Genomic DNA, 27,758 nt, shown 5'->3' on the forward strand with positions numbered 1-27,758 from the left:
CACAACAAACCCTCAAGGATTGATACAGTACAGCATAATCATTTTTCCACACATACATACATACACAGACTGGCCAATATCATTACAATTGGATTGGAATATCAGTTGCAATTGGTTGTAATAGTTGTGTCCCTTTGTATGAATAATAAAAGGATATTACATAGAGTGGGGGGATATCAGGGTAACGGGATAAAGCCATGGGCACATGGTTCACACCCTCACCCACATGATTCACACCCTCACCCACATGATAACGAGGATCAAACTACGTAGTATAAGGGTACCCATATGGCATTCAATATAACCAATTGGAGCCAAAAACAGCACCCCCAACCTCCAAACAATGAAAGGAAACTGCAGAAAGAGGGGAACAATAGGATACAGCTTCCTGTTCCTGACAAGATGAGGGAAACCCAGTGGGATTAAATATAACAAATTTCAGCCTATATCCGCACCCCACTGACCCAGATGATGAAAGCAAACTTCAGAGAGCGAGAGGAACAGCAGGATAAGAGCATAGACATAAGATGTGGTTTGACAGTGTACACCCTCGCATGCAGGATTTCAAGAAAGCCACATAATTTTACAGGAGAAACTCAGATAATGCAGAGCCCCAGTATTTATGTTCTCACAAAGACCCCATAAACAACAAGATACTCTATCCCCTTCCTCCCTTCCCCATCCAGGAAAACCTAAACCTCCTAACTCAACCCAGCTCCCCCGATGTCACACACAGACCAAGACTGAATGTAAACAGCAACACATCTTAAACTAAGATATCCCTTGTTCCACTGCCAGAGCAAACTGGTGGATGAATTCTAATGTAAATAACTAGATATCCCTGGCTTTTAAAGAAAAACAGAGTGACATATACCTGAGTGCTCATATATCATACACCCGTGTCAGGATAAAAGACAACATCACAAAATCAGGATTTAAGTCAAAAGTCCAGGATTAATGATAAATGCAGGATAACATTACTATCCATTGATCTTGAAAAGCCCAAAGTCCCTGCAGGATTGTCAAGCAACATCAAGAATCCATCTGTAGCTCCACGGAAGCCTCTGCATTTCCATTGTATCGTCGTCCAGAAGCTTTGGTTGAGAGAGACCTAAGCCGCAACAGGAGGTCCAATCACGTCTGGCCATTTCCAGCTTCCCTCGACAAAGACAGAGATTTAGACAATGCATCAATTAGCAGTCAAGGCCAAAATCTGACCCCAGACCAGATACAGTATGCCTTTTTGAATTTGATGTGCCCAGCCTTCAAATCGAGGTTACAAAGATATCCTCAGCTCCTTTCGGGCAACAGTCTGTGAATGAGTTTTTAAAAATTATGTATAACTGAGTTTACTGCTGGTCATATTGTAGCATGCTCTTCATCACAAGTGGTTTGGTGATACAAGATATGAATGAATTGATGCTTATATGCAGGCTTTCCTTAATGGGTGTTTGTCTCATGTACTCTGAAGCTATTTGTCGTAGAATATACTAAGCACCAAGGCTGAGCTCTTGGCGTGTAGGTTTAGCTCAGGTCCCCAGGGGGTGGTATATTTGCCCACTGAGCCATCCATGCAGTTGCCAGTAGTTAATATTTCCTGAGGTGTCAACCTTAAATTAGTTGTTACTCTCTCACCTTCAAGGCAGTAGATCATGGGTTCAAGCCCACTCCAGACTATTGAACGCATAATCCAGGCTCTGACTTCAGTTAATTACTGAGGCAGTTGTCCATTTTTAGAGGTGTAGCCCTTTACATGAATTATTAAACAGAATCCTTTGGACGTGGAAAGTCCAATTCTACTCCCAAAAAGAGTAGATGAATTCTTTCTACTGGTGGCCTGCCCAATATTTATCCCAGAGCCAACATTCACTTAAAGATTGTCTGGTCATGTAGAGTTCATTACTGTATATAGGAGATTGCCATAAGCAAATTAGCTGCAGCATTTCCATATGTTAAAGTGACTGCGATTAAATTGCTGTGAAGTGATTTGTGATTCCTTGAAATCATGGAGTGCTATGTAAATGCAAATTTTTCTTTTTGCAGTATTCAGTATAAACATGCTGGGGCTTCCTGAGGTCACAATTTTGCTGCAGAGACAATCGAGACTGAATGTATTTTTGCATTCATGACACAGCATGTCGAGAACAAATATGTTTGCTGCACCCAATTACTGGCTTCAATGATTCACTTCTTAACTGTCTCCAGTGGCAGTGAAATTTGAAAAGATGTATGAACGGAGAAACCTGGGTGCAGTTCCGAGACGTGATGTTTGCTGATACAGTGGGTTTATCCATTTGTAAACATATTGTCCAAAAACTCAGCAGTTGAGGGAGAATTATTATTTTGTTTTGTTGCAATCGAAATTTGGAGAATTTAGACAAGGCAGGAACAGATGAAAAGGGCTCCTTTCTTGACTGGGAGACTAGGGCAAGAGGAAATAATAGAGGCAGGTGACCCAAGTGGCCTCGACTTCTGGAGACTGAGGAATCATGGAACTGCTGACTTTTGGTTGCGGTGTGAGTTGGGGAGGAGGGTTTAAGGAGATGGGGGAAGGGAGTTTGGGGAATTTTTCCTTGCCTTAAAGGATAATCCTGGTAATTCTGGCTGAGGTGAAGAAGCAAAGTGGTGCTTCATATAGTCAGACCACATCCGATTGATTGGATTCTTGAGGTTGGCGCCGCTCTGACTTGAGGGAATGAATAAGGATGCTGAAACAGGAACAAATATGAATGCACTTGAAATACAGATAGGACTTTAATATGGGTAAGTAGGGGTAGGATTGCAGAATGACTCACTGGGAAGAAGGGAGATCAAGACTGAGGCAGAGTTTTGGTTCAGTAGGTTGATTGTGGCTGTAGTTTTGTGATGGATAGGTTGAAAGTCAAAGGAATATTGATGAGTGAGCTGGGGGTAAGGTTTTTTTCATGGATCAAGGACAAGGATAGTTGGATTGAAAGAAAATGAAGGGATGCAGATAGTAAGGGAGATCAGGCAGTGCTTAATTCAGTGATGAGGAAGCGAGGTCAGGGGAAACGACAAGATCAACAGGGTGGCTGAGGATATGAATGGGGAACGGTTAAATACAGCATGAACAGGAGAGAGGCTGAATCTGAGGAGTGGAATCTGAGAGAATTGAGGTGGAGGTGAACTCGCTGAGGCTGAGGGAGGGATGAAGGGAATTTGCTTGGTAAGGAATTGGCATGAGGCTGGTGGGGGTTGGGTGGATGAAGAGTCATACATGCACAAGTGGGATTTGGGAGATGGTCGAGAGTGAAATGTGCAAAGAAGGAGAAAGGCCTGAACCTACACAGACATAGGATTAAACCTCAAATCTTACTGGATAAACTTGCTGAAAACATGAGATGATACACGGAATGTTGATGATTTTGGCACATCGAGCAATAATTACATTGTCGTTCTGTAGTTTCTGTTGGGTTATGCTAAAGTTAATTTGTTTTTTATTACGTCTTGGAGTAAGCCTTTGGTTTAAAGTGAGGACGTTCCTGCAGCCAAGAGGGTGCTGAAGGCCTTTTGACCCTCCTGCTGTTAGTCATGCTAAGTGGAGATGGGCGCTTCCTGCTCTGATATTAGCAGCCAACAGGATACTTGCGTGGTGTGGGTGGACCCCCCTCCATTGCATAGGTTGTGGGAACTATTAAGACCTGGGATCATGTTGGACTAACTGTGTGAGCGACTGGTTGCAGCCACGAAAGGACATTCACTTTGGAGCCAATAAGCCTGTGAATCCTTTAACCAGTTCATGCTAGTCTCCAAGGGATGATTGTGCAGCTCCAAAAACAACATTCCGATGCCAGAGCTCACGGCTGATTGTAATACTGTCTCAAAATACTTGTTACTTAGTTTTGGAAAATCTTAAGAGCGTCCCTTTTTGAAGTTTCTTTTCTATCTCACATTGCTATTAATAAGTACTGCTGTTTAAGCAGACTGTTCAGCTATAGACTTCTGCACAGAGGTCTGCTTTCCTGCTTTTTTGGCTAAACCAGCAGGAAGTGTGCTCGAGTTGTCAAGAAAGGATCTGATAGCCAGATTGAACCAGTATACAACAGGCTAATGGGCAGCTGTATAAAAGCTAACTGAGATTGCGATTCAGACTTTGTTCTCGGTCAAGTACTTGGATTCAAACATTGGTGAAATCCAAGTTCAGTTTTTCTTTCCGCCCTTTACTGTTTGACTGTGACTCAGTTTGTAAGTGCATTGGACTCCAGTCTATTGAGTCAGAGATATTGATGATTGAAATTCCATGAAATTGAATGTTGAAATTTCAACTTTGTGTTATTTAACCAAATATTCTGTGGTAAAATTGCAAATTCGTATCACTTCCAGTATGCCAAGATAGAACAGCTTGTGTTCACCATTTGGATCGGCCTGCAAGCCAGCATCTGTTTCCATTGATCAGATTAATGTGCAGTTTTATTTTGTCCGCTTGGGATCTTGAAAATGTCGAGTCAATTGTAAAACGCCCAAGCATGATTATTGCCAAATGCTGGTAAGAATGAAATGATTGTGGTTTGTTTGAGCTCAGCTCTGTCACTGAGATCAGTTTGTAGCTATGGTTAAACCTGAAGGTCAATTTGCCTGACAGACACTGGCTGCTGCAGACGTAATAAACTGAATACATTGAGATTTAATCATGGTCAAACTTGCACAGTACCATTTCCAGCATCCGCTGTGTTTTATTTTTTGCATTTATCTTAATTCAACTGCTTTACCAATGTGCAGTTTATGCGTTAGCAATTTCTCAGATTATCAACAATCTCTGATAGCGAAATGCAGTGCTAAATTTTGAGGAACTTAATTGAATAGTTGTGTGTTTCATATTTGCCTCCTGAGGAAACATCTGATCTGATAACTTGATAGAGATCAGCCCCATAAACATTGCCTTCCAAAAAGCTAAGCTCGAACTCGATTGTAATTGAGGGGGAAAGAAACTATTTGCAAATTTAGTGGCATTTTCCTTTTTTTGGTTAATCAAATGCCAATTTTTCTAACTCTTGCCAGTTGTTTCTGCATATCAGCATTCAAGGTGTGGCTTCTTGCTCATTTCTATCTCGCCTAAGGGTACACCACAAGTATTTTTCTAACGTAGGAGCATCTCACTGTCCACACATGCACATTGCCAATGGAACTCACTGGCAATTGTAAATGGGAAACTATGTTTCCTTCCTTACCCTGTCTCTTTTCTGGAGCATTGAGGCCCATTTTAATTCCCCATCACTCCCCCATCTGGGGCATGTTAAGTGCAGATTCAATTTTGAAGCTTAAAGTTGTAATTATGTAGAGTCTGTAACATAGTAAGACATCCCAAGGCACTTCACAGCGTTTGCAAACAAAATTTGACGCAAGCTACTTGAGAGGTATAGTAGGGCAGTTGATCAAAAGCTTGGTAGAAGAGGTAGGTTTTAACAAGTTACCTTAAAGGAGGCAGAAAAATTTAAGGATGGAATTTCAGAGGTTAGAGTTTGGGCAGCTGATGCCATGACCACTGGTAATGCAGCAATTTAAAATTGGAGATGTTCAAAAGGCTAAAGTCGGAGTGCAGAAACTCTAAAGCACGTGGGTCCAAAAGAAATTGGAGATGAGAAGTGAGGCCTTGGAGGGATTTCAAAATAAAGATGAAAATTTTAAATTTAAGACATTGCTTGACCTGGAGCCAACGTAGGCCAATGAACAGAGGACTGATGGGACTTGGTCAGGACATGGGCAGCAGAGTTTTAGATGACCTCATCTTAGGTGGAACATGGGAGACCATCCAGGATTGCTTTGGATAGTCTTGGTGTCATAGTTAATCACAAGATGAGCTTCCAACCACATATCCACTTCATTGCCTATTTCTCCATCCAGCATCACCACTCAACCTGTGTCTTAGCTCAACTGCTGAAACACTCAGCTAATCTGTTGTTACCTCGACCGCTAACCAGCCCCCCACAATCTACCTTCTGTCAACTTGAAGCCATCCAAAACTCTGCTGCTGGTGTCTCAGCTCTGTTCACCCAGAATCACTGTGCTCTCTGGTGAAGCAACCTAGTGATTTTTAACAATCTAATCCTTGTTTTCAAATCCCTCCACAACCTTCTTCCTCCCTACTCCTGTAACCTCCTCCAAGCTCAAACCCTCCAATATCTGCATTCCTTTAATTCTGGCCTCATGAGCATTTTCATTCTTCTTTGCTCCACCATTGGTAACTGCATCTTGAGCTGCCTGTACCCCAAGCTCTGGGATTTCCTCCCTAACCCTCTGTACCTTGCTTTCCTCTTCTATAAGATGCTCCATAACAGCATCTATTTTTGACCAAGCTTTTAGTCTCCTAATATCTCCATATATTTCTTGATGTTAAATTTTGTCTTAATTCTGTGAAGTATCCTGGAAATTTATATTTCATTAAAAGCACTACATAAATGCTTATTTTAAAAAAAAATACACTCTGACTCTTAACCTCTTCTCCCTTTAACATACTCGAAACGACTTCACCTTCTAGTATCTCAATGTTAAAAGTTAAAGCTTGTTTATTAGTCACAAGTAAGGCTTACATTAACACTGCAATGAAGTTACTGTGAAATTCCCCTAGTCGCCACAATACGGCGCCTGTTTGGGTCAATGCACCTAACCAGCACGTCTTTCAGACCCTGGGAGGAAACTGGAGCACCCGGAGGAAACCCACACAGACACAGGGAGAATGTGCAAACTCCACACAGACAGTGACCCAAGCCGGCAATCGAACCCTGGTCCCTGGCGCTGTACAGCAGTGTGTGGTTGTATCACATTTTTATTTGACAGTCACTCCGGTGAATTGCCTTAGAATGCTTTACTATGTTTGAGGTGCTACACAGATGTAAGTTGTTATACGTTGAGCAGAAGTCGATGTGCTTGCACGTAAAGTGGAATGCACCAGGATTGTGCTGAGTGGGTAATGTTAAATTTAAGCTATGAAAGTTGATAACGAAATGAAACACTGCAGGCCGAACTAGTGCACTCCATGTGTTTAGGTACAGCGTAGTCAATTATTTAGCGGTAATGGAATATTGGAGTCTGCTGCATCAGTGGCTTTTGCCACCAGTATTGTTCCAGCTACAAGGTATAAATTGAGCTCCCTCTAGTGGCCATGAACAATACCGTACCATTGTGTAAATCTTTGGTCAGTTCTTGTTCTCCTTCACTGAAAAATTTTGATATCCAATGTGTCCATGTACAAAAGCTCTCTGGAATATTTAGTAATATTTGTGTGATCTATCCAACTCTGAAGGAAGATTCTTCATTTTCAGTTGTGGTTATCTGTTCATCTCTTGCAGCCATGAGGATTTCCTGCAATGCATTTGTCATTGTTTGAATTGCCTCAGCCGACACAGGTTTGACATTTCAATTGAAATCTTCCCGCAATAAGTTAACACAACAATTCACTATGATTTATGCACCTAGGCGAGCAGATTCATTTGCAAGTAGTGAGGCACAAGTGCAGACAAATCCTCCAAGGTCCTGGGTTTTTAATATACGCTACTGGTTATCTGTAGTCTATCTGTAGTCTATTTGTAGTGTCCTAGGCCTAACCATGTTCAGCTGCTTCATCAATGAAACATCATGAGGTCAGAAGTGGGGATGTTTGCTGATGAGCTGATTGCACAATATTTGTCTGTGTAGCACGCAAAAGAAGCAATGCTGTATACTAATACATGTGAAAATACTAAATCAAATCAAAGTATTGTGTGCAGTTTGGTGTCCTTATCTGAGGAAGGATGTTCTTGCTATAGAGGAAGCGCGGCAAAGGTTTACCAGGCTGATTCCTGAGTCGGCAGGTCTGTCATATGAGGAGAGACCAAGTCACTTAGGATTGTATTCATTGGAGTTTGGAAGATTGAAAGGGGATTTCATAGAAATTTAGAAAATTCTAACAGGGTTAGGAAGGGTAGATTCAGAAAGAATGTTCTCAATGATATGGGAGTCCAGAACTAGGGGTCAGAATGAGGGGTAAACCTTTTATGACTGAGATGAGGAGAAATTTCTTCACCCAGAGGGTGGTGAATGTGTGGAATTCACAGAAAGTAGTTGTGTGATTTCAAGAAGGAATTAGATCTAGCTCGAGGGGCTAAAGTAATCGAGGAATATGCGGGATGGTGGGGGGAAGGAAAGGTGAGATCAGGACATTGAATTTGATAAGCTATGATAATGAAAGCGCAGCAGGTTGGAAGGAGTGTGTTGGCATACTCTCCCCTTGCCTGGATCAGTGCAGCTTCATCAACACTCAAGAAGCTCCACACCATCCAGGAAAAGCAGCCCGCTTGATTGGTACCCCATCCACTACTGATGCGCAGATCAGCAGCGTGTACCAGCTTTCAAGGTGCATTGCAGCAATTCACCCAAGGATCTTGAGTACCTTCCGAACCCACAACCTCGACAATTGAGAAGCACGAGGCAACAAGTACATGGAAACACCACCACCTGCAAGTTTTCTTCCAATCCGTGCATCATCCTGACCTGGAAATATGTTGTCATTCCTTCACTGTTCCTGGGTCAAAATCCTGGAACTCCCTCCCTAACAGCACTGGGGGTGTACCTACACCAAATGGGCTGCAGCAGTTCAAGGCAGCGGCTCATCACAACCTTCTTGAGGGCAATTGGGGATGGGCAATAAAATTGCTGGCCTTGCCAGTGACACCTACATGCCGTGAAAGAATTTAAAAATCAATATCATTGGTTTAACTGGGTAACACACTTCCTTTCCTTTACTTGAATTTTACTGGTAATGCACCCTCTTTTGTATTTTTCTTGTTCGGATGTTTGTATTTATTTAGACTTGTCAACATTTTGATTGTCCCTTTTATACATTTTTCATCTCTGGGGGATTGATGCTAATCACTTCTGCCTCTCAAGTGGCACACGGTGTAATTTACACTGTAATTTACTGGATTATCACTACTTATAAAAAAAAATGTTTGGTGAGCATTCAATTATCCTACTGGGATCTGATGTATGATCAGATGTTCAGCTGCCTTTTGCCCCCAAGACCTTTTAAAAATGTTTTTAAGTACTTCAAAAGATTTTGCCAAATGTTTTGAGAGGTAAATAATAGTTTGACTGAGTACCTCTGCTTTCTCCTACTTTCCCTTCCCACCCATCCACCAGTACTAACTAGAACTCATCCACACAAGTGAGATTCGTTCTCCAGATATCTAGTTTCTGATTTGGAATTTGCTTTTCAAAACTGGTTGCCTGCATAAATGCAATTTGGCTACAAGGTTGATGTATTAAGACCAAAATTAATGCATCAGGGGTCAGGAGGGTGAGTTACTTGCCACAGCATTCCTAGCCTGATTTTAAAGAATACTCTTTTCCTGGACAGAGAGAATAAGATGATACATTTGAACAATAAACGAAACTGGTCTGCCTTTAGAGGATAACTTCTTACGCGTATGTGCCCTGTTTGATAGTTTTGCTTCAGTTGTGGAAATGTTTCTGACGCAGCACTTCCGATAGCAGAAGTGTTCTATTTGCTGTGCATTGAAACTGATGGTAGAACAAGTTAAAATTATCAGTGCGCACACTTCCTGCTCATCTTTTGCAATTGCATAATTGCTGACTTGTTCCAAGCTGACTAAGCTGTGTTTAAGTCAGAAAATGTCTTTTGCATAGTGCTTTCCAAAGCCTGTCTCCTGGATGTCATTAAATGAGAATTCAATTTTATGGTGTGCATATAAAAATATCAATGGCAATTTCCATCGATTTTAATAAACCCCAAATTGAGGCTCTAATCGGTACTTCGTGCATAAAGTTTGCATTGCACAAACAGGATTTTAACTCTTCATCTTAGCATCGCCAATCTCCACTTCTGCCTCTGCCTAACTGCTGCTTTATCTGTTCTTGGATTGAAATACCTCCATAGCTTGGTTCCATTTCTAACCTACTGTGCAACTCCACAGGAGCTTTGTGTTCCTCCAACTCTGCTCTCTCCCACATTCCCTCATCCTTCTTCCCCATGCAGTACGGCACCTTCAGCTGTCTCGTAGTGATGGACAACCTCAACTAGTGAGCGAGCCGCAAGAGTGCCCCCCCCCCCCCCCCCCCCCCCTCCATCGCGGTGGGCCGCCAGATTTGAAATGAGAAGCCATGACCCCATTAATAATAAATGAATTTATGTTGTGCCAAGTATTTCATAACCAGTCACAGAAAATGTTTAATCATTTATATATTAATAGAGCTGTCAACTTCAAATGGATAAAAGCAACACAAATCTTTACAGGGCAGTGCAGAGCTCTCTGACAGTGCTGAGTGCAGTCTGCATGCACCTCACTTGCTTTGCATGTGTTTCACTTCAGTCGCAAAACGACGTGGACGGAAATCAGTAGAATATGGAACCCTGTGTGTAAGCAACGGTCAACAAAGTGACTCGTGGGCTGTGCAGACTCCAGATGGGCTGCAGGTTTCCTACTACTAGTGTTGCCTCTCAACTTCTTAGCCTCTATCTCCTGCCTCCTTGTTAGCTCTCCTCGTGTCTAACTCTTTGTTCAGACTTTCAGTCTTTACCCTCCCCCATTATTTCTTTTCATTTGCCCTGACTCTTTTTTTAACAAAACAATTCTTCCATGTCGTTCCTTGCCTTTCTGCTCTTATTTTTTCCCTGCTTACACCTTCTATCACATGGTTGTAACAATTAGTTGCTTCTGAGAAGGATTCAATAAGATCGTGAGGTATTTTTAAGAGTCGTAAAGGGCCTGCCCAGATTTTTGAATATACTTTCAGGCCAAGATAAAGTGAATCTGAGATTTAGGGGTGCTGCCTGTTTTGAGCCCTCTTAGAATTGTAACGCCTTTTTATTAGAGCTTAATCTCGGCTCACCCTCGTGTTCATCGTGACTCATAGGCATGACTCAAATATTTTCTTTTTAACTTGCTTTGTGTTCTTTGCAGGAAGAATTGGGCTCCATTAAGCAGCTCACACTTTCATTCAAATAGTGGTACCAATTTCAAAGTAAATGCCTAGATTTGAGCTATATAACATACATCCATAGATTATATTACAATCCCGTAATGTTCCAGTCCGTCAATCAAGACCCCAATTGCCATGTAAACAAGATCAAATCGAGAGGGCCTTGCCATTTATTGTTCAGGACAGTACCGCCTCCCTGCCCCACAAATTTCAATTATTTCACAACTCTCAGCCTGTACCACCACTTCGTGCACTCATTATGCCTTTCCTCAGACAAGTTTCACTGACTTCTGCCAGAGCATAATTGTCCCAGACTTTGTCTGCCCCAGCCATTGGTATGTCCCTGCATAGACAGTCCTCTCTGCTAGTGGTAGACTGCACGGTGGCGCAGTGGTTAGTACTACTGCCTCACAGGCGCCAGAGACCTGGGTTTGATTCCCCGCTTGGGTCACTGTCTGTGCGGAGTCTGGAAGTTCTCCCCATGTCTGCATGGATTTCCTCCAGGTGCTCCAGTTTCCTCCCACAGTCCGAAAGACGTGCTGTTTAGGTGCGTTGGCCATGCTAAATTCTCCTTTGGTGTACCCGAACAGGCGCCGGAGTGTGACGACTAGGGGATTTAGTTCTTTCTTCCCTTGTCTGTGGAGTTGGATATTCCTCTTTTTTAAAAAACCGCCAAATCTTGGGAGTTTAATTTTCAAGAGGTGAATCTTGACTCCCAGGAAATGAAAATGGTTCACGTGTACCATGTATTAAAACTTAATTAACCCATCGATGATTTGCTAAAATGCCTGGCAATGAAATAGTGATCCTGTGTGAAGTAAAAGGTCTCCATTCAGATAAGTTGTGCACTTGAATATTTTGTGCATTCTGAATTGTGTGATTGACTTAAATCCTGAGTTTTTCAAATGTCTTCCACACTTAATTTCAATTTAGAGTTCCTTGCAGAAATGTACATGATGGATGTATTCAACTTTTGAGAACTAGTAACAGTACTTGAACTTTTACTGTGAACTCACTTCATTTTTCTTGCTCGTTGCTCTTTTTAAGTGACTTAAATAGCAACTCCTCGCCCTCAAAGCATTGCACATCTTGATGGTTGATTTGATTTAGTTACTTTACTGATGGTGATTTTTAGCCAGCAAATCAGAGGTGTTTGTAGTTTCTTTCCCTCCTTTTATCGCCTCCCAACTTTGATGTGGAGAAACGAGTTTACTTCCCCCAACAGCACAGTTCAGAACGTGACCCGAGTATCCTGAGGATATTTTTTGTCTGTAGCACAGCATGTTATTTAAATAGTTAAGACATGTCTTGCAGTTTATGGGGAGAGTAGTGTAATGATGGGTTAAAGTGAAGGTGACAAGAGCACTCTTGCAGGAATATATTATTCATGAATAATAGCATTGTTGCATTCTAAACAGATGGGAGAGAGGGTTCAGAATTTCATGCCGTGAGACAGCGTCTTTGGGGCAGAGATACAGGGAATATTCGTCAGCCAATAATGTATGTCGTGGAATTGTTTGGAAATTATAACACAAGTGGGCTTTTGGGCCCAGCTTATCCACGTTAGCATTTATATTTCACACGAGTAGTAATCGAAATTCTATGCATTCGCCATGTCTCTTTCCTTCAGTGCCTGTACAACGAATTCTTAAATGTCAGCATGCTTTTGATGCTGTCCATTTGCAGTCAATTTTACTGTGCCGAAAGAAAAGTTTCAGAATAGCTTGTTCCTAATCTGTCTCAGTGGCACTTGCCTGTAGTTGTAGCTGGTGATTGCATTGATGCTGATTACATTCTCATTGGAGGTCTAATTTAACAGACTGCTTGAATTTTCACCTTTCTGTTGGCTCTTTTCTTCCCCTCTTATCCTGTTAAATATGTTTGAGCGATTTCTGTGTTAAAGGTGCTGTATAAATACAATTTTTTAATAGTTTGTTAGGACACACTTTTAAAAAAAAAAAATCTCCAACAAAGTCAGGTAACAAGACTTGGCTTCGAATCCAGAAACACATATTTGACAGTGTTTCTTGGACGACTCCTGGCATTTTTGATTGATGGACTGGCATTGAAAACTAAGCAAGCATCTTTCAGCTATTCTACAACTAGAGATGCATATTTTTGTGGATATGCTTACAAAAAAATGTGGCTTTTCTCTGATAGTCAATTTCATGTAAATGTTTGACTTGATTTTTTTTTCAGTTATTTTTTTAAAATTATGAAACTCACTGGTAATTTCATTGGGCTTTTCTATTTCAAATCCTTTTTCAGCAAGAGACGGCTGGATGGGAAATGTTCTATATCTGCAGCATTTAAAACTGAATCCCTAAACATTTCAAATGATACTGATGTACTTGCATCTTATAGACCTATTTGTTGAATTTCTGGTTAAGTGTTTACAGACGTTGACATTGTACGTAGAAACCCTGGTGATTGTGCAAAGTGGAAGAAGACTAAGTTTGGAGGTTGCATTTCACCATTATCAAGTATAAAATATTTTGCACGATACAACTGAGATAAGATTCATTTTTAAATTATTTCCTGGGATGTGGGTATCGTTGGCAAAGTCAGTATTAGTAGCCAGTGTTGTGATCCAAATTGGTCTTGTAACTGGACGGGAAGATCCAGCTCCCAAAGACTGTCATTTTTACCTTCTTTTGTAATGAAACACGGAGGAACAGAGTCACAGGATCGCTAGTTAGCTTTAACACCAAGAAAGAAACTTTTATTAAACCATGGGGGAAAAAATGGGTTATACTACGATACTCTTACTTCCCCGCTCCCAGTTCCTCTTGTACCTTTAAATTTAGACCTCTGGACATTCCTCTTCATTTTTTCTTGCTTCCTTAACTAGCTGTCCTTCAGATTTCTGCCACCGGCTTTCTAAACATTACTCCATTGTATGGCTTTTCTAATACCAAAGTTGAGAGGGATACTCCCTTTTCAGCTGTCTGTCAAACTGCTCCAGCTTTCAGCTAAAACTAAAGAACAAAAAAAAACTTACTTTTTTCTTACCATGGCGTCTAGTTGCTAAGCAACTACATTTATTCTTCACGCTCTATCACATTTGGAACTTAGCCAACTCTCCACACATAAAAACAACTTTTGTCCAGCATGAATATAACTATCGGTCCTTCCAGGCACAGAAACATTAAATTAAACCTCCCTGAAACTATACCTTATTTGTAATGTTTACCCATACAAATATAACTATCTTGGTTTCCTAACACCTGTGCTATAAGGGTCCAGTATATACAGCAAAGATGGACAATCTAGACGAGAGAATGGGCCACCTAAGTGGACTTTCTTCATCTCCGTAGACTGCAAGATTGAAATTGGACATGTTCACTCACTATAACCCTTGAGTTAAGAATGAATACATTTGATGCACAACAAGTATTTCATAAGTTATAGAAAATATTTAATCATAAATTAATAGCACTTCAAATGGTAATATCAAAAGAAATATTTACATGTAATTGCGCAGAAGGAACGTATGGCTCTCACGGTCAATGTCGTGTGGGACCAGCGTACATCTCACTTCACTTTTCCATGTTTTCCATGTGTATGACTTCAGTTGTACTGGTATGAGAAAAGCTGATGTTTGCCATTTATCGGTTTGGTAATCCTTTGCATCCTTCCTAATTACATGATTTTCACCCTATAACATGCTGCACAGAACAGGGCAAATAACGATGAAGTAATGATATTCCTTAAACTCCTGGTGTCACATCCTGTGATTTATGCCCTACACCCCAAAATCCTATTTTGCATTATTTACTGCTCTTGCTGCTGAGAACTCTGTAACTGGTTTCAGTAACCTGTTGAACTCCCACAAATGCTTTTCCTGTGTTGTATCCTGTACAATACATCACTTGGTTTGCATTTCCAGTCCTTCATCTCTCGCCTCCTCATGTCTCATTTGGTATGGCACTTGCTATTTCGAAACCCAACCTGTCAGTTTATTTGCACCTCGTGAGCTCTTCCCAGCAAATTTTGTCTCCTTGCCCATTTAATAGACAAAGTGAACAGTTAAAGTTCACACGCTGACGTATCCACTAGTCATGTGCTGGCCACCTATTCTTGGCATTTCTGTGTTTTAAAGACCAATCAAACAATAGAAGTGTCGTACCTAAAATGTGCTGTCCTCCAGGCAAATAATGTTTAAGATTACTTTATCCATAAGCTTCAGTACTGCCTGAATGAATTATAACAGGTTTGTTAAGTGTTGAGCTCTCCTCTCTTTATGCCACATCTCCATAAACCGAGATGAATTGCAATTGTGACTTCAGATCACTTTGGGTTTTTATGATGCTTTTTGTTATATTCTGTTTTCCCAATCATTTGAATAACTTCTAATTCTGACATTTTATCAGAAATCCCTCCCAGGTTGACTAATTTCTGTGCTATTTCCTTTGGTACTTTTTTTGTGTAGATCATCCGGACTTATGGCCTTATCCTCTTTCAGTGTTATCAATCTGTCCATTACTTCCTTATCAGTCTTGTGTCTTATTGTTATGAAGTACCCTTACTTCCTGGAAAATCAACTTTCATTTCTGAGAGAGCATTGATTCTTTTGATGCAAGGAGCATGTTCCTGCTATCTGCCATTTTCCATAATTCCTACATGCGATATGGTCATTGCTGGCGTGGCCACATTTGTTCTTCGTCCTTAAATGTCCTCGAAGGTGGTGGAGAGTTCATAGAATCCCTACAGTGCAGAAGGAGGCCCATCGAGCGTGCACCGACAACAATACCGCCCCCCCTGCCGAAATCAGAGTTAATTTAGCATAGCCAATCAACCTAACACATCTTTGGACTGTGGGAGGGAACTGGAGCATCTAGAGGAAACCCACACAGACATGGGAGAGTGTGCAAACTCCACACGGACAGTGACCCAAGCCGGGAATGGAACCCGGGTCCATGGCGCTGTGAGGGCGCTGTGAGGCAGCAGTGCTAACCGTGCCGCCCCATGTGTTCGGTTGATACCTGATAGCATGTGGGGCTTGGGTGGGATTGTGGTCGGTGCAGACTCGATGGGCCGAATGGCCTCCTTCTGCACTGTAGGGTTTCTATGATTTCTATGTCCCTCTCTGTACCTTTGCAAAATTAACTACTTCCGGACACTTTGTTTACTCTCGATATATTTACAGAAACCTCTGCAATCCTCATCTTTTTCTCTGCTTGCCACACCAGTTTTTCAACCATCTTTAGTCTTTCTTTATCTTTTTATCACTGAAACTAAAGATCTAAACCATTGCACCTCCCCCTCCCACTGATCTGCCCCTCACTAATACAAAAGCAAAATACTGCAGATACTCGGAACCTGAAATGAAATGTTTGTTTCAATGGCTCAGGACGGCACGGTGGTACAGTGGTTAGCACTGCTGCCTCACAGCGCCAGGGACCCGGGTTAGATTCCGGCCTCGGGTGACTGTGTGGAGGTTGCGCGTTCTCCCTGTGTCTGCGTGGGTTTCCTCCGGGTGCTCAGGTTTCCTCCCACACTCGAGAGATATGCTGGTTAGGTGGATTGGCCATGCTAAATTGCCCCTTAATGTCAGGGGATTAGTAGGGTAAGTACATGGGGTTAAGGAAATAGGGCCTGAGTGGGATTGTGGTTGGTGCAGACTCGATGGGCCGAATGACCTCCTTCTGCACTGTAGGGATTCTATATTTCTGATGAAAAGTCATCGATCTAAAATACTTAACTGTTGTTGTATCCACTGACGCTGTCAAACTTGCTAAGTATTTTCAACATGTTGAGATTCAAATTTCCAGCATCTACAGTATTTTGCTTTTGTATTATTGTTTAATTCAGTGCCACTTCTCTTCCAGGAATGCCTACCTTGAAATTCTGCTTTTCTCTTTGGCAGGATTTCCGTCTCTTTAATCTTGTTCCCCCCCCCGATCAGAAATTTTGATAATTTATTGATCTGACAGATTAAATCTTTCCCCTTCATCAATGCTGCCTTGCCTGCTCCATGTTCCCAGCTTTTTCAGTTTTGAATCTGTACTTTATTTTCACTTGGAATTTACCATAGTTAATGTGCAAATAATGACTCATTGTATAATTTTGTATTCCACATTTATCAGAAGTGGAATTACAGTTTACATGATGTCTGTTGCATAACATACAGTAAGCTCCAGTATCTGCTCAATCAGCTAATAATTACTAATCTGTTCCAGGCATCTGCTGACTAGTTAAAACTAAAGGAAGCATGGCTCAGTTTCCAACTGCTTTTGGAGGTAAGTACTTTGCAGAATATCAAATGTTACTTTGATTGTTGCTTTGAGCCTTTCAATGTTTCCATGCCTGATTTCTCCTCTTCAAGAATGTTTGATGTGTTGGTTCTCATTGCACCCAGCCGTTGGTCAGGGAGGGTAGTGCCTGGCCTGCATTTAGGGCTTGTTCATCTTACTCTTAAAATAGATACATGTGGCCAGTGTATTCAGATTTTTCTTCCCTCGGGCAGAAGTTGTTCTTCCTATCTCAGACTGGATGAGACAGGAGCAGTTAAGCAATGGTGAGTAGCAGCTGGGACACAGGGAAGAAAGGAATGCCCCCTTTTTAGGGCACTAGCTGTAGCGAGAGGGGGGGCAGAACCATGAGGTTGGGGGGGGTGGGGTTCGGTGTTGGGTGGAGTTTGTGTGCTTGGTTGGGAGTGGTGTAGGGGGTTCTTTGAGGGGTCGGAGTTGTGTATGCACAGGGCTTGGTCTGGGTATTTAAATAGCTACTCTGGAGATAGAAGTGATATTTTGCTTTCTAACTCTTTTTCAGAGTAAAACTAGCAGGACTATCTGAAGTTAGCAGTTTAAATCGCTTCTGTTGGGTGGTTCCCAGCCCAGCACAATTGTCCAGAGGAAGTTGGCATTTGCCAGGTAAACCCTTGCATGGGAACTTCCTAGAGGGATCTCCCCAGCGCACCATTTGGGTACCCCTAAATGCGACACAGGAGAACCAAGAAGTTATGGGCCATTGTCTTGTTGAAGCTAATTAACCCAAGTCCTAACAACAGCATAACATTTTATCACAGCAGCATCTTATTTATATGGTGACTTTTTAACATAATAAAGCCTCCCAAGGCACTTCACAGGAACATTGTATAAAACAAAGTATGACACTGATTCACATACAGATATTAGGTTAAATGACCCAAAGCTCGATCAAAGAGGTTGGTTTCTAGGAGTGTCTTAAAACGCAGTGGAGGGATATAGGGAAGGAATTGGGACCTGGGCAATTGAAGGCACAGCCATCTGTGGCTGAGCAATTAAAATCTGGGATGTTCAAAGAGGCCAGAATTTGAGCAGTGCAGGTAAGTCACAAAGTTCTGGGGCTGGAGGAGATTACAGAGATGGGGAGAGGCAAGGCCAGGAAGGAACTTGAAAGCAAAGATGAAGAATTTGAAAATCAAGATTTGGCATGACCAGGAGCCAATTTGGCTGGCGAGAAACTAATGTAATTACAGGGGAATGCAAATCTCAGAAGAGATGTGCTCCTTTCTGAGTTTACTGAAGTAAAATGTGAAATAATTATTTCCCCCAAATAATTCAAAGTTGGAAATCTTGTTTGAACAAGAAGCCCTGAAGTCACAATATTCAGAAATTTAAAAAACCTTAATGCTCAAAGCCATGATATTTAAGTTCAACTTCAATAGAGTGAAATCTTCATTATCTCCCACAAGTGATGGGTTTCTCTGTGGATAACTGGTTTTATGCATATTGTACAGCTATACCAGAGGCCTTGGATGAGAGCAGGTATAAAGTGCAAATTTACCTTGCAAAAGCAAAGGGGAAAGATGAGGGGACAATCTAAGGCATGCTGATCATTGTAATAATGTCATGCTGGAACTCATCCATTTGTATGGTTGCATTTTTGTGCAGTTTTAAAGGGACCATTTGTTTTCCCATGGGGAAGCTGTTTAAAGAGTTTTACTACTTTTGTAATCGAACCCAGTGGGGAAAATTATCCATTGATGAACTGATGGGTTGTTTTCTTGAAACAGGGGGTCTGGATATCTGTGCCATTACAGTGGAAGAAAGAGCCAAGCATGACCAGCAGTTCCTTAGTATCAAACCAATTGGTGGACTGATTACTGGTGAGAACAAAACAAATCTGCTCTTATGCTCCCAATTGAATTCTTCAGTAAATGTTACTCTTTTTGATTATACTCCTCCTTTGTCATTGGGAAATTTCCTGTTGAGAATGAGAAATTGGGCATCAGTTAGGAAAGTGATTAATGCTCAAGTTTGAGGAGTCGAGCTTGGAGCAAGCTACGTGAAATGGTACGAGATGAAATGAGGCAGAACATTTTGGGAAAGGAATTTTGCGCATTGTGGTACAATGGTTCACCCTTTTGCCATAATGACAGGAGAGAGATTGGGGCAAAGACTACAGTAAGAATAGTGGATTGTGCCAGTTGGATTGCAAGGTTGGAGGAAATGGTTGCAGAGTTTGTGAGGGAAGATGTCATAGAAGGGTTTCAAAATGGGTGCGAGGATTTTAAAATGTGTGCTGAGGAATAGGTAGCAGTGAGATGGTGAGATAAATGGGAACGACTTGATTCAGCAAAGTGATGCTAGTGTTGGAGATTTTGCACCTTTGATTTTGGGAGGCCAGCACAGAGAGCATTTGAGAAGCTTACCTGAAGTCATTAATTTTTTTTAGTATAGGTGTTGATGAGCTTAAGGGAAGAGGTGGTTGAGCCTGAGTGATAACAATTGTAGCTTGAGAATGTGTGTGTGTATAATTTGAAGCTCAACTTTGAGGTCACTATCTAAAGTCAATTACTCTTGACTTCAACGTGACAGACTAGCTGGGAAAGGATGATAGCATGACTTAAGATAGAAAGCTGATTCTGTCCCGAAACAAAATTTGGCCTTGCTAACAAACTGGAAGAGGTTTTGTGGCATCAGTCAGCTTATTGCCTATCGGTAGTCAGACTGCACAGCACAGCAGAACACACAGAATTTGGGGTAATATTTAAAAAATTCATTTACAGGATGAAAGTGTCGCTGGCTGGGCCAGCATTTATTAGCTATCCCTAACTGCCCTCGATTACAGAGGGCATTTAAGAGTCAACCACATTGCTGTGGGTCTGGAGTCACATGACAGAGGTAAAGCTGAGTTATATCAGCAAGCATACAAAGGGTATCCCAATGCTGACACAGCATGTCTAGAAAACAATGTAAAGGGGCTAAGTATGAAATCTCATGTCATGCTTAAACTTAACTTGGGGTGGGCCAGGAAGCCAAAGCAGAGAATTTGCTACCTCGACTGTAACATGTTGAAATTGAACCATCATGAGGCAGATCCATGGAGGTGTATCACCAGGGGGAAGCACAGGAAGAGGTAAATGGATCAGTCAACTCTGTTGAAATCCAGAGAAATTCAAGAGGTGACTTTGACCAGGGTAGATGCTATCTGAGATTCAAATCAGTTGAAGGGATTCCAACAGGGAGCACTGGGAAAAGTGGGTGGAAGGTGGCGGTGATGTATAGGTGCCTAATCAGGAACACAGTTGGTGTGAAATGCCTTTGAATAAAAAATTGAGAGGAGGTATACAGTATTGTTGCGGGTTGAGGCAGTGGGGGAGTAGTGGAGATTGAATAAGCAGCTGAGGGGCTAGTCAGTATATAGTTTTTGTTAGAATCTTTAATCTCCTTTTAAGAATGGTGGCAAAGGGAAACATTGTACTTGAGGACTGTAGTTGATCCATGAACACGAGCTTTGTCTTAGCTTTTTTCACGAGCATTTTAATTTACTGAGGGGAAATTGCCCAAAGTACTGATCACACGCTTTAATAATCTCCAGCCATGTCAATAACCAATAGGTTTCTCAAGGTTTCTTTCAAGAAACAGTTTTTGAGTTGCTTTGGAAAATGGATACACTGACAATCGTACACAAGTGTTGTTATTCAACACTATCCATGGAAAATTAAGTTGTTACTTTGTCAATATTTTTAGTTTTTTAAAAACCAAACCTGATTAATAACAAGATTTCCAGTTTCGGCAGTATTTTGCTTTAGTTGTAATTAATTACCGCTCCACGCCAGATTTTGGCTCGTTTTCAAAATTGACAAAACAAACCCAACTCAAAGACTGACTGACTTTTCACTTAAATAACAACCATTGTAATTTTGCAGAAGTTTGTCAATGGCTTCCTTTCATCAAACTCTGGCTTTCCATCCAGCTTGCTTGAAACTCTGCCTGTGCTGGTGACCACTAAAATGTCACATGGGAGTTGATGCAGGCTTAACAAATAAAAGCAAACTCTCAAGGTTATAAGCACTGCACTTTAAGCTGAAGTGTTGCAAGGTTGTTCAAAAACTGAGGAGGCTTTTTTGATGCAGAAGTGCTGTGCGATTATGGTTTTTCTTGATCTTTCTCTGGGATACCTACACGGAATAGAGGGAAAAAAAGCTCATTGTGACCTTATTGTAGAAAAATTCTTTTTAGTTGCAATCTTTAATTATAAACAACAACATGTCTAGTTTAATTTCCATGCTTAATTTTCCATTGCTGCTATGGTAATTGATCTAGTGGTGAGGTTTGTTGGTGTGGTATCAGTCGGACCACACTTTTATCCAGTACGTATTATTTTGAAGACTTTTGATTGGCATGCTTTTCCTGTCCAAAATTTTTGTTGTCATAACCTTCAAAACCACTATCAACATTTAGAATGGAATTTCCTATGTAAACCTTTTAAAATGGGATTTTTAAAATATAAACATTTGCCCAGCATTTTTTTTTGCCACTCCTGCCACAGGTTTCTCACTACCATCACATTTTGTGGTTTCCTAAACTGTTCTTTATCTCATGGAAATTGCAGCTTAGGTTATCAGTTCATTTTTTTTACACTGGGAATTTTTAGATGGAAAGATTTCCACTAATTGAAGCAAAATGGACCCCACCCCCCAAAATGGACCCCCCCCCAAAATGGACCCCCCCCCAAATGGACCCCCCCCAAATGAACCCCCCCCCCTCCGTTAACATTATCCCACTCATTTAATAAATGGCAATTGTGTCTTTGCTCACCACTACAAGATCTAAAACTCCGACACCCTAGCCTTGCTCTATTTTTTCTTCCTAAAATTTAAAAAGCTTGCTTCTCCATCTTCAGTGCCAATTATAGTTCTACTCACCCTTTCCCAGTTCCCAATTTCCTTTTGCTCATATCTAATTAATTAGAAACCTTCTTTACAGTGGTTCTGTTTAGGTGTTCACTCTTTCCCATCTTAAAAAAAAGTTTATGCGGCCTGTAGGCTCCCTATAGATTCACTTAATTTTGTAAAAATGCATGTATTTTTTAAAAAACCCTGCTTGCTGTGACTCAAGTTAAAACAAATCACCTCCAGTTTTGCTCCATTTAGCTACTCTTCCCAAGTGCAAGACCACAGGAAATTAAACTACTTTTTAAAACTAACTTTTGCTGAAGAAGCACTTGGCCAATATATTGGCATTGCTTAAGTTTCTTAAAATTGTATTTGTACCCATTAACAATATCAGCTCTGGTTAATTTCAACAATAAAAATTAGTCATGTTTCCTTTGTAGTCAACACAAGCATTTCTGGCAACACAATAAATGAGTTACTCTGAGGTCTCTGCTGTTGTTTAGCTGATTCAAGGCAAATTGTCATTTTTTTTAGACTAATCTTGGAACAGTGTAAGTTGTCTAGCAACTTATGGCAGTTTTGTGTGATCATGGGATGTTTTTTCCTCCTTACAAGTTCCAAGCAATTAACACATTAATAACACTGTGTATATTTAACTCTGCCATTACATTGCAAGTAAAACCCGAGATAACTTTTAACAGACATCCCATTGTAATCTCGTGGCTGTTAATGTTTTAGGACAAGTGAGTACAGGAATGATTCTTCCCATTGGCCTTTTCCTCTATAGTCCCAGTCCTCCGTGACCACCTGTTCATGTTTGAATAACTTTGATTGAGAATAGTGCCTATGTTAAAATGGCAGCATTTTGTAATACAACATGCAGTGTCTTTAGAAATACTTGTTAAAATTGCTTGTTCGATTTAGATGCCTGTGTATTACATGGTATTTACATCATATAAATGGGTCTCTGCTGCTGTTCATGCTCCACATGAGCCTTCACCCACCTTCCTTCATCTTACCCACGACATATTAGCATGTTTTTCACAGTGATGCACACCAACATGAGCAATTGATGTTGGCAAATCCACTTATTCAGAACATTAGTTGTAATGTGAAGTACAATTCAGGTCAAGAATCAACATATTGAGCAGATTCTAACCCTTTGTCGGGTTTTTATTTTTATAATCGGTAGTAAGCATTTTGTTTGTGGAATGCATTGTTTATATTGGGTGTACCTATAAGTGTCATTTTACTTTGTAAATTCAGGTGATCAGGCTCGAAATTTCTTCCTTCAGTCTGGATTGCCTCCACCTATACTTGCACAAATATGGTAAGTTCCTACTCAAAGGACAATTTAAAATGTATTTTCCTGAATGGCGCATGTGTGGATTGTTCATAGTTAATTCATGAATCAATGGTGATGAGAAACCTGTGATAGTTGAAAATATTTCTCAATTGTATATTTGGCATTTGGGCAGTAAGAAAAATGAATGTTCCACAGCCCTTAGAAATTAATGCCATCTTAAACCACATGGTTATAAAGGATTGACATACAGGCATTAAATAGGTATTAAGTTTTCCTTTTCATAAGCAGTTAGGGGAACAAGACTCTGCATATTATGTGTAATATGAATATAATTTGCCACTTTTTCTACGTGGCTGTTGATTTGTCTGTTCGTCAATTGCTGAAGATCTGGGCAGAGTGGTGCTTCTAAAAACCTGACAGGAGAATCACTTGAGATGTATGGCGTGAAATCTGTTAATAGGCTATGTGCTAAAGTTACTTCCTCAGGAGGGTGACTTTTTTTTCTATTTGTAACCGGAGATTGCAGAAAAATTAAGGTGTTAAGCCAAAGCTATGGAAGGTGACATTTTTTGTTCTTGTTAGAAAAGTTTAGGAAAATTCATGAGCATAAATGATAAAGCAGGGAGCTAAACTATAAGCCAAAGATATCAAAGGGCTTGGTCTCTCAATATCTTTTACTTGGTTCTAAATTACTTACTAACACTTCAATATAAGATTATTCTAATTCTTGACCAAGTGTTTTTGTTCTGGTTTTTTATGCCCTTGATGTATCATTCATCCAGCACGTAGATGCCTAAAGTAAAAGTGTTGTAGACAATGGATGTTTTGTATAACTCGGGTTTATGATTCATTATAGTTGAAGAACAAGGGGAATAACTAAAGATGTTCTACATCAAATTTTCCAGCTCCTGCATGAAACACCTGTACAAAAGCTGCATTCAGGATCTTTTGTGAGCTTGTGGAAATATTTGGATTGTGATTGAAACTATAGTAGTAAAATTGCCAGCGAAAAACCAAAATACTGCAAATGCCTGTAGTCTTATTACAAACACAAAATGCTGGGAATACTTGGTCTAGCAGCATTTGAGGAGAGTGAAACAGTTAACATTTTAAGCCTGTGACTTTTCATAGAACATAGAACATAGAAAGCCACAGCACAAACAGGCCCTTCGGCCCACAAGTTGCGCCGATCATATCCCTACCTCTAGGCCTATCTATAGCCCTCAATCCCATTAAATCCCATGTACTCATCCAGAAGTCTCTTAAAAGACCCCAACGAGTTTGCCTCCACCACCACCGACGTTAGCCGATTCCACTCACCCACCACCCTCTGAGTGAAAAACTTACCCCTGACATCTCCTCTGTCCCTACCCCCCAGCACCTTAAACCTGTGTCCTCTCGTAGCAACCATTTCAGCCCTTGGAAATAGCCTCTGAGAGTCTACCCTATCCAGACCTCTCAACATCTTGTAAACCTCTATCAGGTCACCTCTCATCCTTCGTCTCTCCAGGGAGAAGAGACCAAGCTCCCTCAACCTATCCTCATAAGGCATGCCCCCCAATCCAGGCAACATCCTTGTAAATCTCCTCTGCACCCTTTCAATGGCTTCAACATCTTTCCTGTAATGAGGTGACCAGAACTGCGCGCAGTACTCCAAGTGGGGTCTAACCAGGGTCCTATAAAGCTGCAGCATTATCTCCCGACTCCTAAACTCAATCCCTCGATTAATGAAGGCCAGTACGCCGTACGCCTTCTTGACCGCATCCTCCACCTGCGAGGCCGATTTAAGAGTCCTATGGACCCGGACCCCAAGGTCCTTCTGATCCTCTACACTGCTAAGAATGGTACCCTTCATATTATACTGCTGCTTCATCCCATTGGATCTGCCAAAATGGATCACTACACACTTATCCGGGTTGAAGTCCATCTGCCACTTCTCCGCCCAGTCTTGCATTCTATCTATGTCTCGCTGCAACTTCTGACATCCCTCCAAACTATCCACAACACCACCTACCTTGGTGTCGTCAGCAAACTTACCAACCCATCCCTCCACTTCCTCATCCAGGTCATTTATGAAAATGACAAACAGCAAGGGTCCCAGAACAGATCCCTGGGGCACTCCACTGGTCACTGACCTCCACGCAGAGAAAGACCCCTCCACAGCCACTCTCTGCCTTCTGCAGGCAAGCCAGTTCTGGATCCACAAGGCAACAGCCCCTTGGATCCCATGCCCTCTCACTTTCTCAAGAAGTCTTGCATGGGGGACCTTATCGAACGCCTTGCTGAAGTCCATATAGACCACATCCACCGCTCTTCCTTCGTCAATGTGTTTGGTCACATTTTCAAAGAACTCAACCAGGCTCGTAAGGCACGACCTGCCCTTGACAAAGCCGTGCTGACTACTTTTGATCATACTAAACTTCTCTAGATGATCATAAATCCTGTCTCTCAGGATCCTCTCCATCAACTTACCAACCACTGAGGTTAGACTCACCGGTCGGTAATTTCTCGGGCTGTCCCTGTTCCCTTTCTTGAATATAGGGACCACATCTGCAATCCTCCAATCCTCCGGAACCTCTCCCATCTCCATCGACGATGCAAAGATCATCGCCAAAGGCTCCGCAATCTCCTCCCTCGCCTCCCACAGTAACCTGGGGTACATCCCATCCGGTCCCGGCGACTTACCAACCTTGATGCCATTCAATAGTTCCAACACATCCTCTTTCTTTATGTCCACATGCTCGATCCTTTCTGTCCACCGCAAACCAGCAGTACAACCACCCAGATCCCTTTCCACCGTGAATACCGAGGTAAAGTATTCATTAAGCACCTCCGCCATTTCTAACGGTTCCGCACAAACTTTTCCCCCTTCACCTTTTAAGGGTCCTATGCCTTCACATCTCATCCTTTTACTCTTGACATATTTGTAGAAAGCCTTGGGATTCTCCTTAATCTTACCCGCCAAGGTCTTCTCATGACCCCTTCTCGCTCTCCTAATTTCCTTCTTAAGCTCCTTCCTACATCCCGTATACACTTTTCATCACATTAAATTCTGTTTATCTCTCACCAGATGCTGTCAGACCTGCTGCGTATTCCACATTTGCAATGACTGTAAAACATGTCAGACCAGTTTTTAATGTTCTGTTTCTTTTTAAAGGGCTCTGGCTGACTTGAATAATGATGGAAAGATGGATCAGATGGAGTTTTCTATAGCCATGAAACTGATTAAGCTAAAACTGCAGGGTCATCAGCTTCCCTCTGCATTGCCTCCCATCATGAAACAATTGCCAGTAGCCATTTCAACAGCAGGATTTGGTTAGTATCGCGTTGTTTTACAACATAACTTTTCAGTTTTCATTTCAATTGATCGCAACTTTAGATATCGACTTTCTGCAAATTCCTGGCTTCATTTTTGTGAACGCAATGTGATTATTTTTTTTAGTTATATTATATCATATATTAACAACAGTATTTTTTTTCTCCCCATTAAGGTATTGGTAATGTTTCAGCAATGTCCTCCATGGGAGCAGTAGCACCTTTGTCAATGGCACCAATGCCAGTGGTGGGCATGTCACCGCCATTAGTGTCTTCTGTTCCTACGGCAGGAGTTCCTCCACTAGCCAACGGAGCACCTCCTATGGTGCAGCCTCTACCTGCCTTTGCTCATACAGGTGAGTGTAATTCTGTGAACCAAGTGCAGTTTATTGAAGAGTGGGCATTACGCAGCAAGAACTTTGAAAACAGGAGAAACATCAATTGGGTGAATCCTGATCCTTTCTCATGGATCAGCTCCAGCTTCCTTCTCATTTTGTCCCTGAATCAATTTTCTCTTCAGAAATGCATCCAGTTGTCCCTTTAACCTGTTTATACTGTCTGCTTCATTGGCTTCCTTGTTATTGCACAGCTGTATTGCCCTTGAGTGGGGGAAAGAAGTCCTATCTGACTTGCCTTTTTAGTATTTCAACATATCCTATTTTTGGACATCATTTCTTAATGGAACAAGTTGCTTGCATCAACTTGAAAACATCAGTTCGATAATCTCCTTTATTTCCAAGTAGGCAAGCTTCCCCCAAAATAAAATTATTTAACATTGTGCCTCTATTTATGAAACAGATGGCAGAGTACAAAAGCAAGGAAGTTAAGATTAACATTTATCAATCAGTGGTTAAGCCTCAGCTAGAACACTGGCTAATCCTGGCCACCACACTTTAGAAAGGAAGTCACGGTCTTGGTAAGGGTGCAGATGGGATTAACCAGAATAGGGGCAGGATAGGGGACCTCAGTTATGTGGGAGACTAGATGAACTGTGATGGTTTGGTTTGGAGCAAGGAACGTTCATAGAGATATTCAAAATTGAATGGTTTTGTTACAAACTGTTCCCATTATTTTTCTGATTGGCAAAATAGCTCG

General features: G+C 41.4%; 1 protein-coding gene across 3 annotated transcripts in view; it reads left to right on the forward strand.

Moving 5' to 3' along the window:
* itsn1 (intersectin 1 (SH3 domain protein)) overlaps positions 1-27,758 on the forward strand; it is a 195,894-nt gene that overhangs the window by 27,042 nt on the left and 141,094 nt on the right. For all 3 annotated transcript variants that reach the window (XM_078232778.1, XM_078232776.1, XM_078232777.1), the window contains exons 2-6: positions 17,118-17,177; positions 18,935-19,027; positions 23,309-23,372; positions 26,506-26,663; positions 26,840-27,019. In XM_078232778.1, coding sequence (XP_078088904.1) covers positions 17,150-17,177; positions 18,935-19,027; positions 23,309-23,372; positions 26,506-26,663; positions 26,840-27,019 — 523 coding nt within the window. In that variant the 5' untranslated portion in view covers positions 17,118-17,149. The remainder of the gene's footprint in view (positions 1-17,117; positions 17,178-18,934; positions 19,028-23,308; positions 23,373-26,505; positions 26,664-26,839; positions 27,020-27,758) is intronic.

This window comes from Mustelus asterias, chromosome 17 (genome assembly GCF_964213995.1).
Source record: "Mustelus asterias chromosome 17, sMusAst1.hap1.1, whole genome shotgun sequence".
In the NCBI taxonomy this organism is placed as follows: Eukaryota; Metazoa; Chordata; class Chondrichthyes; order Carcharhiniformes; family Triakidae; genus Mustelus; species Mustelus asterias.